This window comes from Pelmatolapia mariae, linkage group LG18 (genome assembly GCF_036321145.2).
Source record: "Pelmatolapia mariae isolate MD_Pm_ZW linkage group LG18, Pm_UMD_F_2, whole genome shotgun sequence".
Classification (NCBI taxonomy): Eukaryota; Metazoa; Chordata; class Actinopteri; order Cichliformes; family Cichlidae; genus Pelmatolapia; species Pelmatolapia mariae.
Window position 1 is genome coordinate 32,877,999 of NC_086243.1, and position 18,825 is coordinate 32,896,823.

The 18,825-nt window shown below is 43.1% G+C and overlaps 1 protein-coding gene across 2 annotated transcripts in view; it reads left to right on the forward strand.

The window, feature by feature from the left end:
• Nucleotides 1-8,293: 8,293 nt before the first annotated feature.
• Nucleotides 8,294-18,825, forward strand: part of efr3a (EFR3 homolog A (S. cerevisiae)) — a 109,386-nt gene continuing 98,854 nt past the window's right edge. Inside the window, exons 1-2 of one of the 2 annotated variants that reach the window (XM_063462081.1) lie at nt 8,294-8,386; nt 8,634-8,762. In XM_063462081.1, coding sequence (XP_063318151.1) covers nt 8,753-8,762 — 10 coding nt within the window. In that variant the 5' untranslated portion in view covers nt 8,294-8,386; nt 8,634-8,752. Of the gene's footprint in view, nt 8,387-8,421; nt 8,519-8,633; nt 8,763-18,825 lie in introns of those variants that run through there. The other variant, XM_063462082.1, reaches the window with a different exon arrangement.

Genomic DNA, 18,825 nt, shown 5'->3' on the forward strand with positions numbered 1-18,825 from the left:
GAATTAAAATTAAGTTTGATTAAAACATTAAACAAAAGTAAGAATGCCTGCTTTTGTAACAGAACAAATAAACAAAATTAGTCAATTATAAGGTTTCTCATAATAACACTAAATGCAAAAGGGTTTATCAACACACAAAGTATGAGGCTTCAGATGTATGAAGGAGAGGAAGGTGAGAATATTTTCAAAGGTCAACTTTAGGAAATTTAAATCTTACATGTAACGACTGAATTAATTTTAATTTTACATTTTCATTTACTAAATCGTGACAACTGAATGTAAAGCTTTTTGTGGCTGAGGCACAATCGGTCCTGTCTCTGTTACACATCAAAGACTCGTCCTGATGGTTAAACAGGTGACTCAGATGAAATGAGCACAAACCTGTTTCTTTTCCTTTTCCTCGCTTTCCTGGTTTGATCGTCTGAAAGTCCATAAATAGGGTCTGTTTATGCCATCAGGGTTATGAATCTTACATGTAATATATCCCCTGAGCTGGAAATCTTGCCTTCTGTCTCAGACTGGATGACACTCTAACAGCTTCAGCGTGAGTGCTGCCTCTGAAGAGGAAGATTTAGGCAGCAAAGAGACGATCAAAAAAACTCTTTTTAGCTGAGGTACAATCTGTTCATGCTGGCGCATTATTACCATTTAATATATGAAAATTGCTTCACGTTTAACATTTAACTGTTGATTTTTAGAGATAATGAAGATTTGGGGATTTTCATATGCAGTTAAATATTAAAAACAGCAATAATTTTCATTATTTCCCTGTTTCAGATATCTATCAGGCAGAAGTAGGACGAAACTGGCAGATTTGGTCTTTGAGCTTCTTAAATGATTGACGAGAACATCTTCACTTTGGGATCCAGTTACTCTTTACAGACATCTCATAAACCATATTAGTAATGAAAAGACTAATTTGTTGCAGTGGTAGTGTAAATGTTTTGCTTATTAGTCATGCAAAATAAACTCAGCAGGCAGGAAACAATTTGCAGAATCATTCATACGGAGATAATAGATGAGTGTAATCTGCCTCACAGTCTGTCATCAAATATCCTGAGATGCTGCGCTCTCTTTTAACCTGCCCAGCCCTCCTCTGCTCTTCACACCCACTGTCTGCTTTATGTACGAGCAGCTGCACTGCCTAAAACGATGAAATCACGTCAATCATTCACAGAGTTGATCCACTGGTTCTCCAAGTCAAGTCCGGACATAGGCAAGCCTTTCAAAGCTACAGGGATGTTTCAGAGCCTGAAGGTGAGAACGTGTCAACGACAGAGGAAGAACAAAGAACATCCACGCTGTCCGTGTGTCCTGTGGGGAGTTATCGAAGCCCTAGCTCAGGGAAAACCTGGCAGGAGATAAAAATTTGGGTCTGTTCACCCAAACTGATAACACACGACTCATCATTTGACTTTTAAAATGAAAACAGTTTAAAAGAAAAAAGTTTCTCCAGTGCCCTCAATCTATAATTTCCTGCCTCAAATTGCTGTGATTACTGCCTATTGTGCAGCTCGTTATGGGCTGAATAATATTTCATGATGAATGCTCAGGTTTGTTTGACCTTTCTTTCATTTTTTCTTGTAAACAACTAAGAAAACCTCTAAGAATGGTTTCCAGGAACAGTCTGAGATCACGCAGTGTTGTCCAAATGTTTTGACAGAAATGTCATTGTTCTTCTTCATGATGGATCACTTCTTACCCTGTAACAGAAATATGCAGCGTAAACTCCAAAGAACAGAAACAGCTCCTGGTATTGTTTAGGCACCAGTGAGACGTGGACATTAAATTGCTATTTTTTCTCAGGCTCTAGTCCTGGTGAGCTACCTTTCACCTGGATATCTTTCTTGGACTTTCAAACAAAGTAAAGTTTGGGTACAAGAGTAGTTTAGTTTATCCTTCGTACTAAAAATAAGAAAAGCAGAGATAAAGTCAGTCTTAGAACAATATTTGCTGGGTTACTAGCAACCAAAGGAACAATACAGACTAGATTTTCCAACTCCTCGCTCAAACATGCATGATGTAAACATTTAAAGTTAGCAGGAATGTGCGTTTGCGTCAGTTTGACTGGACAGCGTTGCAGACTGCTGGATGACGGCGTCTGAAGTTGAGGCTGCTGTAACCGAGTTTCGCCACGCAGGATTCACGTCTGTTTTGTTGACTTGTGCTCCAGTTTAATTACACAGTGTGTGTTTATAGTTTTTCCAAATATTCACTCTGCAAGGTGGAGGCAAACTCCAGATCGTCCTAAAATGAGTGAGCTTTTCGCATTTCCAGCTACGTTGGATGCCGGCCTGGTGGAGAGCTTAAAACAGCAGCAGACGGAAGTTCAGCAGTTTAAACAGCACACTGAGAAAAATATGTGTAATCACCAGGAGGGAGGCTGGCTCTGCTCTCTGTGTGAACATGCAAAGGTTACAAGACATTTTGACTCTATATATAAGGTGATTGAACCCCCCCACCCTACACCAGCCCACCTCCTCCTCCTCTTCCTCCTCCATGCTTGTTGTCGAACAGCCTTCAGAGCTGAGCAGATGTTTGTCGGACAGCAGAGGCTGTTTCAGAGAAGCTTTAACTCCAGAAATGCTCCTTTCATGACTGCAGCAGCTCGCCGCGGGAATCCACCATCCGCCCACACAGCTCTTTGAAGTGCAAACCGAGGCTTTCGCAGCACTTTTCACCTCCACCTCTGGACGCTGCAGAGAGGATTGTGTGAAAGCGTGTGTGTTTGTGCACGCGCATGTGTAGAAAGTTAAAAAAGGTATAAAGTCCAGGGCAGAGTGATTGCATCTTATGTATGCGTGCTTTAAAATAAAAATCTTCTCTCACAGTTTAACATTAAAGTTAATGTTTTGTCTCCGAGTGTTGTCTCCAGTTATTGATGTACAAAGTGTTTTAATAAGAGTGAATTGCTGCCCATAGAGTCAAATATCTCCTTTACAGAAGAAGGAAGGGCGCGTTCGATTTTCTTTCACTCGAGTGAACTTTCATCACATTTTCAGGCTTGTAGGAGGTAGGTTTGTAAAACACTGCACATTTCAAGCTACTCACCAAAGTATAAGATCTCCTGTAATCTCATATAAATGGCCCAAAATGTGTTTAACCTTTACACTGACAGGGATTTCAAACTTTCTTCATCCAAAGTGAAAGCAGAGTTACAAGTTACCCCAAGGTTCCTGATAGATTATTTAACAAATGTCGAAAGAGGACCAAGAGCTTTCATCATCGTAGATACAAATCTGTCAGGAGCACATACAAGGACTTCAGTTTCAGTAAATGTATAACTGAATGCCATCTGCATAGCAGCAATAGCAAATGTCTTCAACGGGGCTCAAAATATGCTGAAGAGGAAGTAGATATATTAGAAACAATAAGGGGCCCAATAAAGAACCCGGTGGCACACCATGGGAAAGGGAAGTGGCAGATGACCTGTACTTAGAAACCGCCACAGAAACGCATCGTTCAGACAAATATGAGGAGAACCACTCCAAGACAGATCCAGATACACCGACCCAATATTTGTTGGGTTTTTCTCTGTATGTAGTATTGTGGGGTCTACCTTACAACACAAAGCACCTTGAGGTGACTGTTGCTATATAAATAAAACTGAATTGAATAATTAACATCATAACAATGGCAGCAGCATTATGCGAGGCATCGTTTCTGCTGCTTTGAGTTACTGGACTGGACCTCGGTGTCAGATAAGCACTCTAGTGCTACAGTCGGTCTAAAGGAAGCTGGTTGGAGAGCAGAATTACTGTGTGTAATGAACTTGTAATCCTGCTTCAAAGATGGGGACCGGGTGTCCGACCGTTTGCAGTCAGGGCTGCTTTGGTGCATGAAGGTGGTGATGAAGCAGCAAAGAGACGGACTCAATCTGTTATCAGCTTGCAAATGAACTACATGCAGTCTGATAGTGATAATTCAATGATTAACTAAAAACACAGAAATTCACATTTTTAATGACCCAACCAGAAACTCACAGAACTGAAACAGAAACTCCTCCACCAATAGTGGCGTAGTTACAGGAGATATAACTACAAGACGAGATACATGCTTTCATGCAGGAATACAACCAGCTGGAAACCAGCTGTGTGGCAGGAAGAGTAGACCCAAGATGTAGGACTCGAAAAACATGATGAAAACTTAAAAGCAGCTTTATTTATGAGCACTCACAAAGTAAATGTAACATAAGCCTGGAACAGAGAAACAGAAGCCAGGAATCTACTACAGGCACGAGGAGGGACACAGCAAAGAGCCAGATAAGACTGAGACCATATATATACACACAGGATAACGAGGGGAGAGGGAGCAGGTGGGGGCACAGCTGGGACCAATCACAGAGCACGAGACAGAGGAAGCAGACACAAGAAAGAACAGACATGAAAATAAAACAGGAAGCAGCAGACACGGTGACGGGACACAAAAACAGAAAGGTAAACGAACATGGAGACATGGCAGAGAACAAATAAAGGGAACAGGAAGGGAACTAATAAACCTAAAGTCATTAATAACCAAACTATAGACATAAAATGATCCGATAGGGAACTAGCACAGGGATCCAAAAAATTCACAAGCACAAGTAAACATTAAAGACAGAACCAAGAAACAAAAACCGCTTCTCCAAACCTAAAGGCCTGGGTCATAACACCAGTGCCCGACTGCAAAGAGACGTGTTGCAGACAGGTTGCACTCATCAGCACACACTGGCTCAGGCTGACTGCAGTTATTTTCTCCCTCTGTGAGTGATTCAGTGACCACCAGGTGACCTCTGCCATAACCCTGTTACTGAAAGCTGATCCTAAGTTATCATCTCCAGATTCAGTCACAGTCTTCCTCCAAAACCTCTCTTTAATAATGACCCACCTTCAGATGCTGCTCCTGTCTGTTTCTGTCCTGTTGGTGCTGACATGAACTTTAATTTTACCCAGAAGTTGTTTCAGAGAGCAGCAGAAACAGCCAATCAGGAGTCTCATCTGTTCACCACAGCCGCTCGTCAAAAACTAAACCGGTTCTGACTCGAAGCACAAAAACATCCCAGAGCAGCCCGACAATCAGCAGCCATCTTGGAGGTAATGAGAAAACTGCGACTGTTTTAACGTTTCATTGACCTCACCGGCTCGCTGATTACACTTGTCAATATTGTGCTGCACGCCGCCGCCGCCTCCTGAGCAGGAAGAAGATGAGACAGCGGTGAACAGGCCACTTATGGTCTCAGCGCCTCAGCAGAATCGCAGATGAGTGGACTGACTCGACTTTCAAACTCCAAAATGTGCAGCGATACGATGCAGAGCAGGATGTGTTCATTTCTCAGTCACACAGCATCTGCTATATTAAAGTAGGATTTGTTTCTGATAGCACAAAATAATCACCATTTACTTTTCAGAGGGGGGTGACGATAAGTGTTTTCCCAGCTGCTTCCTGGCTTTTAAAATCGGCTGTTTTCAGCGGCTCAGTGGCAGCAAACTGGCCTGATGTGTTAGAAATGTTATAATTAACAAGCATTCATAGCTGAAATGTTTAATGGCACAAACAGTTTGCAATCAATATATTTAATCAACACTTACGTTTCCACAGACACATTTTGGAAAGATTGTGCCCGGTGGTGTTATATCGAGTGGAAAATGTGGGCACATTTACGAGTCCACACATACAAACTCACAGCCTTACATTGATTCCTGCGCACGCACACACACACACACGCACGCACGCACACACACACACACACACACACACACACACACACACACACACACACACACACACACACACACACACACAGACATCGTCTCTGGATTTAAAATAAAAGCGGGAACATCAGGAGACCCTGATGTTTTTTTTTTTACAACGTTATGCACGAGCGATTGATCTGGGAAGCTCAAATCAGTTAATAACTTCCTGATTTTTATCAAAGGCACACATAACAGTGGCTTTGGTATCACCACCTCTATCAGTTTTGATGTGTTTCACTACAACTTGTTCATAAACAAACAGATTACTTCACAGGATGTGAGAGACGGGAATGTCGGCAGGTATGCAAAGATTGAACTTCCCGCAGGGACTCACCTGTCAGCAGATCAGGTGTGTGTGTCTTTAACGTTTTAAACTCGGGTCTAAAAGGTTTACATTGAAAAAAGCAATAGATGGACGTTTTTTTTACTCCCTCTCTGACATCCCATTGGTTTAAAAACTGGACAGAGCTCTCTGTGTGTGAAGCCCCGCCCTCTTCACAAACATGTAAACACATCAGGCTGAGTGAAACATCTTCCTGGTTAAATAACCGTCTGTGTTTCTGTGCTGACAGCGAAACGTTGCTGACTGACGGATAAATCTGTTGATGTTTGCTCGGTAATCACAACACGCCTTACACCCCCCCCCCAGCTTTATTTATAAGCTGACCCACCTCTGTCACTCTGTCCAGATGTGACACGCAGGCATCTCCTGCATTAGAGTAATTACGCACACACAGGAAAAAATGTGTTTTTGTGTATTTTGCGTCAGGCGGAGGGAGGGTGCTGCCGGCTGCAGATGACTTTAACAGACACTCGGCGTGCCATCTGTGGGGCCAAAGCTCTTAATCACCCTTAAGTCTATTGGACAGTGCAGCAAATGTCCTTAAGAGCTTAAAAAGCACAACTGGCACACTTTCACACACATTTACACATCAGCTCTGAAGGATTGTGGGGTTTTTTTAGCAGAGTTCAGATAATTATCATCTGCAGATCATTATTTATTCTCTTATCTTGCTAACATGTGACAAATTAAAGGAAAAACTGAAACATAGACCCCTCCCACCAAATGCCAGACGTCCAGTGGCTTTGTTTTCTGGGATGAATCTGGTCAGCTATAGTCTCTGCTGTTAGAAAGGTGTTCTTTTACACACTTATAGAGGTGAAAGTGAAAGATTTTCAGCTTAATATGGGACTGGGATTATTAGTGAATCTGCCTCAGCTGTTACAGCCACCACTTTTATTATCATAAACTATATGATGCAGTCTGCTTAGTGTCTTCATCATCAATTAGCTGAGTTGCATCATAGAGATGACGTTTTAAAAGAATTTCCAGCAGATGATGAGCTGATGTCTCTGACACAGCTGTCACTTCAAAGCTATTTTTAATGAAAACATCAGGAAAAAATGTTCATCATCAAAATATTAGCTGGGAAAGTATAGTAGGAACAAGAGTGACACATCCAGACAGCATTCATAAGAGTAGATATGCACTGAGAGCAAAACCATCAGAGCTGTAAAATGAAGCAAGCATGGACAAGACAAACACTGCACTTCCTCTGATGTCCACTAGGGGCTGCCTCCAGCCTAGTCCTCATGAATTCCCAACTTTACAGCAGAAATAAATATGTTTACAACCTGCTACAAAAGTAAACAAACAAAAACCACTTTAGGTCTCTACTGACAGTAATGGTAAGGCTTAAAGTTGGGGGCGTGGCCACTTTGATTGACAGGTTTGAAACAGAAAGCTGTTGCTCCTACCTGTGTGCTGTGCTTCACCTGCACTGGACATTTCAACCATGTCTGTGTGCTGCAGTCTGTGCTTCAAATTTGATGAGAGCCATTCTAGTATAATAGTCTGTTACTTAGCAGTAAGTGGATAACCTAGCAGTGTGAGTGTGTGTGTGCAGACCTGTATAGTTTATAATTTAGCTGATAAACACTCGGCCCATTTATCTAAATAGGGTCCAACACTTATAGCTCCAAAAACTATGACAGCAGCCAAAATGCTAATAGTGGTTTCCAAATGTGATGAGTAAAATAGTAAAATAGTCACAAAATTAGTTTTTGTGACTATTTTACATCTTGACTCGCCTCTTTGTGTTAATTCACCTCTCTGCATTCAGTCATTAGTTATTATTAATCTCTGGCTCTCTTTCACAGTGTGTATTCCCCCCCCACCTCCAACTGATCACAGATGCCTGCCCTCCCTAAGCCTGGTTCTGCTGGAGGTTTCTTCGTGTTGAAAGGGAGTTTTTCTTTCCCACTGTCCCCATGTGCTCTCTCGTAGTTTTTTTTAAAGGCTGAAATGTAAATAATCATGTAAATATTCAGTCAGTGTGTGTGTGTGTGCTCGTTTTGGACCCTCATACTTAAACCCAGCATGCGCTGAGGTGATATAGCTCATAATGAGCTCATGGTAACATGACTGAACTCCATCATGGCTAAAAACTCATCGCTGACCCTCTGCGGTGAGCTCCGGGGTCCCGTAGGCGGCTATAATTAGCACCGTCCCGGTGAGCAGGCAGCATATGTAGAGCGGGGGCGGTTTTTGGCTCCTACACACACACTTCCGTGTTTATCTGTCACCGTAAAGCAGGAAGCACTGTAGTAATGTGTAGGAGTTGACGAGCCCTCCTGCTGCTGGGTCCTCACAGGTATGTCCACCGGTTACCGTCTCAACTCTCTCCCCCTAACGTCCCCCCTCCCGCCTGTCTCCGCTCCGTAAACCCTCCGCAGCCGTTTGGACCGCAGACATTAGCCTCTCCCGGGCTAATTCCTCCCGGACGGTCCGTGTTTACACCGCTGTTCCTGTTTAGCCCATTAACGAGCCTCCCGGCCTCTCTGTTGTCTCTGTTGAAGGTGGCTTATGAAGCCACAGTCAGGTGATTTCTGCCGTTACAGGTAAAGAGAAAGCAGCCGGGGAAGGAGCTACATGGAGGCTAACTAACTGAGCTCGGATCCGTCGGTGCTCGGCAGACGATCACACACACACACGGGGACTGCGGTACATCGGTACCGAAATGCCAGCCGGTAAGCTGCATGTCGGTGTGTGTCAATGAGTGTGAGTGTGTGTGCTGACATGTTTGACAGATATCCCTACAGTCCGGTGTGTCAGTGTTGCGTTTATGTGTTGGGCTAATTGTTACAACGGTAAATGGCTGTCTAAAAAAAAGTGCTGTGGTGTGTTCATGGTCACTGTTTCAGTGTGGGATTTTTAAGGTGTCACCTGTAGTCCCCGCAAATGACGGATCAATCGATTAATTGATGATCTTCATCCTTAAAATGCTTCTCAAAGTAGAGAATCTTTTTTTTAGTCCAGATTGTTACACGTTTCACCTATAGAGTGTAACACATATCTTCAAATCAGTTTAGAAGCAAAATAATCTGTTTTTTTTTTTTCATTTGAGAAGCTGCAGATTGTTACTTTTGACATACAAAGGCCCTAATTCATTTAACTGTTAAAAAAACCCCCAGTTATGATTTAAGTTTCAGTGAATATGGAGAATATTACGACAGTGCAGCTCTTCTGTCCATCCCTAAAAGGTCAAACTCACTCGCTGTTTAGTTCAGCTCCAGCCGAGATCTGCTCAGCTCAGCAAGATTGGTCTCGAGGAAGAAAAAAGTTTTGACGAGAGAATATTTGGAAGTTACGACTCCAGAAAAACATTACTGACAACATCTAACAAGGAAGGGCCTGATATGTCATCACATGGTTCAGAGTGAATCATTGTCCTCGTCAGTAGGGAGTGTCCACTGGAAAACTTGGGTGGTAACTTGTACATCCATTGTCTGCTTTTGTGTTTTGTTGAATAAACATAAAAAATGCCTTTCAATACAGAAAAAACTTTTATGTGGTGCAAGAAAAGCAAGAAAAACACCAAAACAAGGTGCTCGATGGAGGATAAGCCCCAAAATAAAATATCCAAGTCATTTTTAAATCTAAAAATGGAGACTGTGTCCTTCTCTTTTCACCATCGCCTGTCGGTTGGGTGTAACTGCTTCTGTGCCGTGAAAGAAATAAGGATGAGATGTGGGCTAAATCTATCAAGCGCTGCCTCGAGCCGTGCAGTAACTGTGATAACGCTGATATAAACTCATAGCTGAGTATCATTTCTGATCTAAAGCTTTTCCTCCGAATGCTGTTGTGAGTCACTCCTGCTGCCAGTGCGTGTAAGGTGCGGTCAGACCTGTGAGGCCAGGTGGAGTTTAACCCTCTGATGTGATGAAAAGCGGCCGATGATGAGAGCAGGGCTGTAAACAGGAATAAATTGTAGGAGATGGCAGGAGTTAGAAGGCGTTCCTTCTCTGAGCTGTCCCTCCTGCTCTGCTGCAAACATTATTTGATCATCCAGGTGAATAAGCTGCACTTTATTTCTGAAGATCAGACTTGTTTGTAACCTGAGGCCAGCCTGACTCTATCACTCCTAAGCTGGCTGAACACTGGTCAAACTTCATTGTCAGTGTCTGTAAGTTCAGATCACCATGACTGAATACTTTATTGCATGAATGTATTTCCTCCTATATGTAAATCACTGCTCTCTGCAGCAGCTGTGTAACTACTGGTGCAGTTTTAATGTCAGCTACGTTTCAAAATAATCGTTTATTAAGGAGGAATTGATCTTAATTTTCAATTGACGGACCTCTGCTTAATCCTAAACATTCACCTACATGCACAAGCAGCTGAATCCCTGATGTTCACTTCATTAGATTCCTGGAATATTATGGATTTTTGTGGAAGTGTGTTGCAGAGAGGAAGCATCAGTCAGGCAGTCTCAGAGGAAATTTGACAAATGGATCCCTTTAACAGAAATGAATCCAGATGCTTTTTTCCTGTTGTTTCCCCCCTCACGGTATTTTCTGCATCCAGTCCACAAAGTTTGATTTGTGGAAATGACGCAGCTGCTGTCGGCATCACAAAGCCTTTATTGTCATTGAACTTTTGCGGTGTATTCAAGTAAATAATAAAACATGTGTAAACATAAAAACAGTTCTCATATAGCACACTGGATGTGTGAGACATCTTCCAGTGTAAGATACCGGTGCCAGATGAAGATGAAACCCGTCCAAGTGCTGTTTGTTTGAGCATTTGGAAAGAAGCTGTGGTGCTTCTGGATTTCATGGATTGATGACGTCTACTAGAAGGCAGCAGAAGTCACACGTGAACTTCTGATAATTTCAGGGATTTCTTTTCCTCGTGCAGACGGTGACAGACAGGTTGGGGTGGTCTGTGGTGGTATAGAGAGGGCTGTTGATGAAGTGATTCCTGCCCTCACCTGTGGTCGCGAGCTGTGCATAGTGATAGAAAGAAAGCGCTCATGGATACGAGCTGCAGAAATGAGTTTCTCTGAAGGATATCTGCGCTCTTCCGTAGAGACAGAGTGAGGAGCTCCATCACTCGTAAAGGACTCAGAGTAGAGCTGCTGCTCCTCCACGTTGATAGGAGCTGGGTGAGGTGGTTCAGGATGTCGCCTGGGGCACCCACGACATGCTGGAGTGATTATGTCTCCCAGCTGGACTGGAAAAGCCTCTGTGCCCCCCCAGAAGAGCTGGAGGAGTTGGCCAGAGAGAGCAGAGTCTGGGTCTCTCTGCTTGGACTGCTGCCCAGATGCAGAGAAGCAGCAGAAGATGGATTTAAGTTTTCTGCTGTGAAAACTTGTTTCTGAGTTTGAAAACCCGTCTCATTCATCACAGAGGAAGTCCTAAAGATTTGACAGGGTTTTTGTTTTCTGCCGGCTGTAGATGAAGTGAGTCACACCTCTCGACATTCGAGTTTGTCATCTTAAAATTCAGCATTTTTGGGGGGGGTTTTTCTTTCGCTCTCTGTAACTCTCATCTTTTATCTGCTGCATTAAAGATGAAGTCAAATAAAATGAATCACAGACAGTCTTTTTATTAAAAACACATCCAGGTTTCTGTAATCTGCTGCAGTGGTTTTTTCTTGTCCTTCTTACTCTCTGTCCTCACTTTAACCCCTTTAATCTTGAATCAGCAATACGTGATTTCAGACTGTGTGTGTGTGCGTGCGTGTGTGTGTGCGTGTGTGTGTGTGGAGTCTTGACTGTTTCTATTTTGGGAAAGTTGGACTTTGGGCGCCCTCGCCTTTTCTCCTCCTCGAGCAGCAGCTCTGGCAGGTAACCAGCTGCTGTTTACTGCAGATCGTTTCTCTCCTAAAAACCCACTTGGCTGCTGAGACAAGTAGGATGAGAAACGAGTCTGCGGGCCAAGAAACAATCTCCCCCCAGACGGATTCATTATGCTTTGGAGCAGTAGCTGGTGCTGGTGGTGGAGGAGGAGGAGACGGAGGTGGTATTTCAGGCTGCTGATGTGTGTGGATGCTGGCGGTTTTGCTGCAGACAGCATCTGCAGCTTCAAGGACTCTGCATCCCTGCAGGCCTCGAGTCTGCTCTATAATTAGTCCTGGTGGTAAACTGCTGATTGCATTAGTGGTAATGTGACGCTTTCAACATCGATCCCCGATGGGCTGAAGGAGCCGCGCAGGGGTGCGTGTATGCATGTATGTATGCATGTGTTTGACTGGACCCAAACGTCCCTCCTTATGTTCGTTTACCTTAACATTAAAAGTTTTCCACTTTTAAAGGGTGAAGACACACGCAGCACTTCAGAGGACTGAACTAATTATTATAATAGTATTTTTTATTATTATTATTATTAATAATAATAATAATGATAATGATGATGATGATGATGATGATAATAAATGACTCCAGATTGAAGTAAAGGCCTACGCTGGGAATAAAAGTAGGTAATTACATTTACTTGGAAACTAGTCGATAAAGATGAGACAAAACAAGACTCAACCTCTGTGAGGGTTAATCAGATCAGTTTGTGATAATAAAAATGAAAAGGTTCTCAGTTTTTACAGAGCTCAGGTTTCTCGGTTGCTATGGTTACGCATCCCACTGAAGAGGCTCAGTCATGCATGCTGTTGGTGTCGGTGACAAACAGCGTTTTGTGACTGTTTCACTTTATTTTAAAACGATTTAACGGCCAAGTTTAAAATAACTTTATTCTAAAACGAGCTCCCAGACAGACGGTGGGCGTCAGTGATTGGTCCTTAGTTTTTCACGCTCGCAGCTCATTCTCGCCTCTGTTTGGCTGCTTATTGGGCGAAGGAACGTGCTGCTCCCCTCCCCCGCTCGCTAAACAGTCGGCTCACAGGGAGATGCTAACAGGCTGCAGCTGCAGTGATGTCACTTTTTCTTATTTTTCACATGAATTCTGGAGCAGACGTTACAAACTCGCTGTTGTCTCAACGACGATCCCTCCATGCTCATGTACATCCAACCAAAGTCTCGTCCAATCAGCGTCGGTGTCGCGTTTCCTTATTTTCTGTTCCAGTGGTGGACGTTCATGTCAAACATGGCTCAAGTTTCAAGTTATGACATCAGTGTAGGTACAAGGCTTCAGATTGCTTTAAACACTCAGTATCGGAGAGGTTTTTCCTATCTGTGAAAGAGCATTGAGAGGGAATGACGCTAATATGGTCATCTCATTCCCACGGTTTGCAAGGGACAGCCAATCAGAAGACAACTAGCTTAAAGGAGGGTTGGCTTCAAGCCTACCCAGTCAAAGTTGAATCAGGCGTGTGCGTCTGAGCCACAGGGAGACAGGAAGTGGACAAAACTGTGTTGATTTGGCTCATTTTCAGTTCTGTTGTCATTTATAGTCGACACAGATTTTTCTGAGCGCTGCTCCATTTCCAGAGCTCTCACTCCTGGGTGTGTTGTGGTCTAGAGGCTCTCATTATCCTGAAAGTGTTAACCACCTCAATTAAGTCATTATGTAGGACAAACCCGCCGTCGCTGCCGTCGCCTCTCCCTGTGCTGCTGCTGCTCTTTAAGTCTGAACGAACAGTCAGATAAGCGCACGGGGAGATAAGTGGAGATTAATGGAAATATTCCTGATGGGAAACATTTTTTATTCTCCTGTTATTATGCAGAGACATTTACATTCAGGGTAATCTGAAGAGGACGCTTCAGTCTACCACTCAGATCCTGATGCCCATCTTCTTGTCGTCAGTGTAGCCACTAAACGATGCTTTAAACAGTCACGTGTGGCCTTTCGGCTCTGTGATGAAGCACCTCTGCTCGCTCCCCAGAAGCTACATTAGCCTAATGTTTTTCATAATGCTGTCGTCACTTCTTTGGATGTTGGCAGAGTGCCTGGTTGGTCCCAGTGCTGCAGGAGGTCTGCTGGTGCCACATGGTCTATTTATCAATCAGACAGAATTCGATGGCCACGCAGCATCGTCCACGCTCAGCGCCGATTTTGGGTTATTCATAGGTAAACGCTTTTGCAAATGGACACAACCACAGTATTACTAGGCATAAGAGGCACAGGATGAATGGAAATCATGTACAGAACATCACGTGCAGTAAGCTGGAGGAGCTTTATTTTGAGAACTGCTGCAATGAGAGTGATAGAAGTTCTTGAGATCTGGTGCAGCTGTCAGCAAAAAGAAATAAAGGTTACTAAAAGCTCGGTGCTTTGTTCTGAACATGAATGAAAAGAATAACTAAATCTGCTGTAAATCAGAGCTGTTATAAAGGGAATCTGAACTGGAACACCTTTAAAAACAGAAATAAGAAGAAATGATGGAGCACCTGTTTTATTTACTGGTGGGATCAACGGCTTTTTTTCTTATTTCTTGAAGAATTTCTTTCTTTAATTTTAAGAAAAAACAAGGTCAGGTTTGCTGAATGTTTTCCCTTCCTGTTTAGCTGCTTGCACCTGTAGCGGGCCCGGTCTTGATTACTTGATCGATCCGATGGTTCAGACTTCTCGATGTGCGGCCTGGCTGAATGAAACATACTTAAGATCGGACAGCCTGAGATGATCGACGACCTCGGCCTTTAGGAGACTGTTGGGATTTGTTGCCATTTTCTGATCTTCTGCAGATCATCATCATCATCATCAGTTAATCGAGAAAAATATCTGGCAGATTAATTGATCATGAAAACAATCATAAACAACAGCAATAATGTAACCTTCAGAAGATGAGACACCAGCGTACGGTGATGGATTACACAATCTAAAATTAGCAGGCTGCTAATTGATTTTCATCCCCTAAAGAAAAAAAAATGAATCGAGAAACATTCGAACAAGAAAGAAACGGAGAAGAGTGCAGGATGCATTCAGAGATCATCAGTAGAAATCAGGCAGTGTTCAGAAGACTTTACAAACTGTGTCAGAATAAAGATTAACATGATAGATGTGCTATAACTTAATCCTCTTTTCTGCCACAGCTAGCGTGTGCAGGGTTGCCATTAAAAAAAACATTTAAAGGTTTATTTCCATTTGCGTTGCACTTTTATTTGTGTTGTCGGTGCTTACGCCGTTGTAAAAGCGTCTAAATAGATCAGGACCACCTGCGGCGAGGGCCCTCCGTGCGCTCAGTTGTGTCGGATGAGAAGCTGGTCGCCCGTTTGCGTCCTCGGTGGAACACGGGAGTATTTAGGATGCAGGAGGAGTCGCAGTGAAAGAAACCCAATGGGCCCGTGCTGTTTTGATGCTCCGCTGGCTAATTGTATGTGAGCCGTCGGTTCCTGTGCTCTTAGGACGGTTCCTCCCTCAGTTGTTGGCTGTGATTTGTATTCACGGTGGAAGACGGTTTGTTCTGCAAAGGAGGATTTTGGCCTAAATATAACTTCAAAGGAGATGCGCCTCCCTCTGTTTCCCCCACCGGTTGCGTCTTTGCAGATGGGGAAGCTTTTATCTTTCTGTGCTTGTTGTTTGACGCCCAGCTCGCTGCTTTTCAGCACTTTCGGATGGATTTTGCACCTTTCTTCTGGTCTGTTTTGTAGTCGGGTGTTTGCACGCGTCGCTGTCAGCATCACAGGTGTTGGTACAGAGATGTTGAGCCGCAGTCCTCTGTCAGGACAACAGCAGCATGTAAAACAGCCAAACGGGGGGGAAAGCTTCCAGTTTTCACTGCAGATGCTATAAAATGACTGTGTGCAGCTTCCACATGATGTTAACCCTCTGAGGTCGCCATCGATCACGACTTTAATCTCGATTCTAATCATAAGTAGATTTAGTTTTTATTAAATTGTCCTTCCAAGTCTTGGAGATCAGGGGACAAAGACGACGATCATTCTAGCTGACACACATCAAAAACTCGTCACGCCTTCCTTCCAAATGCAGGCTTTGGTCGGGTTATGCTGCGTAGCTGATTGATTCATCTAGCGTTCATTTCTCCAGCCAGATGTGTGGAAGCAGCCTGTGGATCATCCCGGGGAGCAGATCACATCTGTACATGGAAATATTCTAACATTTACTAGTGGAATAAAAATGTATTTGGTTTTGTAGCTGAGGGGGAACCTCATCATATCAGGAGGCTGCTGACATTTAAACTCCGCATGTTTGATATGGACTGCCTGAATTTCAGGCTGCTGTCAGTCCAACCTTGTAACCTTTGCTGTGAAAACAGGAAGAGTGTTTTCTTCATGGCACAACTTAATCTTGTAGTTCCCACATCGCTCCCTTATGGCTGTTTGCTGCCAGACCTTGCCTTTCAGTTCAGCGTCATGTTTTTAAAAGAGATTTTTTTGCAGTTAGATTGTTGTTTAGAAAGGTACACAGTGTCGTATCTGAAGACCACAACCCGTCCATCGTGGCGCTCTCGTGTTCCTCTCTCGGTGTTTTGTTTTCAGAGCACACGCGACTCGCGCGGTAGCGGTCCAGACGCTCGCTGTGAGGTCCCTCTGGCTCTGCAGTCTGTCCTTTTTTGGATGCAAGAGGCTGTTTGTGAAGTCTGTGGAAAGAATGTCAGAACACAATGAGCAGGAGAAAAAAAAAAACACAGCTAAACTTTGCTTATTTTAGAATAAGCAAAGCGACTAAAGCTTTGCATAAATGAGCACTGTCTACAAACACCACGCAGTGACCTGCTTGGATGTTTGGCTTCACTTGGTCAGGTGTAGGAAAAGGTCATGGGCGGGGCTAAAAAAACCCTCTGACTGCTCAAACTGGTGATGAACCCGGCATCTAATTTACTGTTAAGCCGATTTAAACAGGAAGAAATCACGTTTAGTTGATTGTTTTGAAACATTTCAATAAAAGTGAGTCATAGATGAGGTTAAATATTACAAACATTAGTTGTGAATTTTGACTTTAAGGAGTTCATAAATCAATCAATTTGTATTCATAGGTATACTGCTGCCGTCCCACCCCCATTATTGTAATATTCACATCTTCATGACATACGTGAGAGTCAGTAAGGACAAATGACTCAAATTCATGACAGCACTTAACACTTAAATGAAATAATATGTAAGAAATATTTCCACCTTAAAAGCTTCCAGTAGCTGCCGGTTCATATGTAAACTAACAATGAGTTATCTTACTGGAGAACAACGGAGGGACTGACAGACACGGGCAACATCATAGGAAGAAATGATGGAACAGAGAGAAGAAGGTGGCAGGTATGGTGATGATCATGTGATCTGCTGACTAATGTAGGTCAACATGAGCCATGATCGTGTGCTCTGCTATCTGAACACATACCTCTGTACACCTCTATTCTTAATCTTATACCAAACAGACGTCAGAAAAAGGTTAATCTACTAAATAAATCATGTATGTGTTGAATGCTAGTAACAGTTCAGAGAGCTGTTCACTTTGTGTGATGTGATTTGTCATTGGGGTCTGGTCAGTTGTCAGCATTTTGTTATCATTTCTGGTTAGCGCTGTAGGTCAAGCAGAAGCGGACCTCACAACAACTGGGAGACTTTGATCCATGCACATCTGTATGAATGAGCTTTGTGGGCTCACGGTGTTTGAACGGCTCTCGAGCCGGCTCAGCTCACGATCACGACGTTTTCGTTATCCAAAACTATCAGCGATGTGTTGATAACTAAGCTCGTGCTGTGGATGGCTCGTCGCAGACGTTTGGTCCATTTTCAGCGTGGCCTTCCTGCCACCTGATGGTGTTTACCTCTGCTCGAGACCCGGAACTTGAACTTTTACTGAAAACTGTTTAACCGTCATGCTCAATCCTCCCTGTGCTGGCATGTTTATATTAGCCTAACCTTAGCTCTGTAGCTAGCCACAAGGGAGCACGTTGTGTCAACTGGCGTAAATTCAACAACTGTCCAAACGTCGCTAATTTTTAGCTTTTGGTCTTTGTTCATTGCAGATAGCTGACAGACGTTGACCTCAGACCAAGCCTGTTTCTCTCGGCTAGCTGTCATATTAACATGAATTTAATGTAATTGTTGAGTTAACAGTAGCTTTAATAAGAGTGCACAACTCATATGGAATATACTGGATGCACCTTGTGGTTCAAAATGGTGTTGTGCAGCTGAGCTTCGTTATCAACTCCATCTTCTCTGAGATACATTACATACACGTCCCAGCTGGTGTGTATTCAGATTCTGTTCATATTTTTGTTATTTTAGGTTTGAAGCTGTTTGATAAAAAGCTAATTTAAGAAACAATTAGAAGCTAATAAAACACCATCAGAATTAGGGCTGCCACGATTAGTCGACTAGTCACGATTACGTCGACTATTAAAATCGTCGATGACTAATTTAATAGTCGACGCGTTGTTTTAAGCTTTGCAAGATCCCAAAAGACGCAGGAATAAGTAGTAGGATTTAAGAGTGTAATAACGGACTGAAACGGAAGATGGCAGCACTGCATGTACAAGGATGCCAGCTGCCGTTAAACCTCGAAGAAGAAGAAGCTGTGTCTGGTATCGTAGCTGTGTCCAAATTCTGGAACCCCATCTTCCTGTGCCCGCATTTGTAGGCCGATTACATTACAGCGACACGACGAAGACTGTCCAAATTCGTAGACTCCGACAAATGCGCCCTTCGTTTCCCCAGATTTGAAGGTGACTAGTCGACTATCAAAATAATCATTTGTGGCAGCTCTAATCAGAATCATCTCAGTAAATTCAGGAACAATAAAGTTTTGTTTGTCTCTCACAAGTAGTAAATACAAAAACAAAAAACAAAATCTACATAACATTAATAAAATGTAGCAAATATAATATGTAAATATTTCAAAAAGTAGCAGCAGCAGGAAACAGTAACTGAAGCTTTTAGTGTTTTCTGGCAAATGTCTGAGC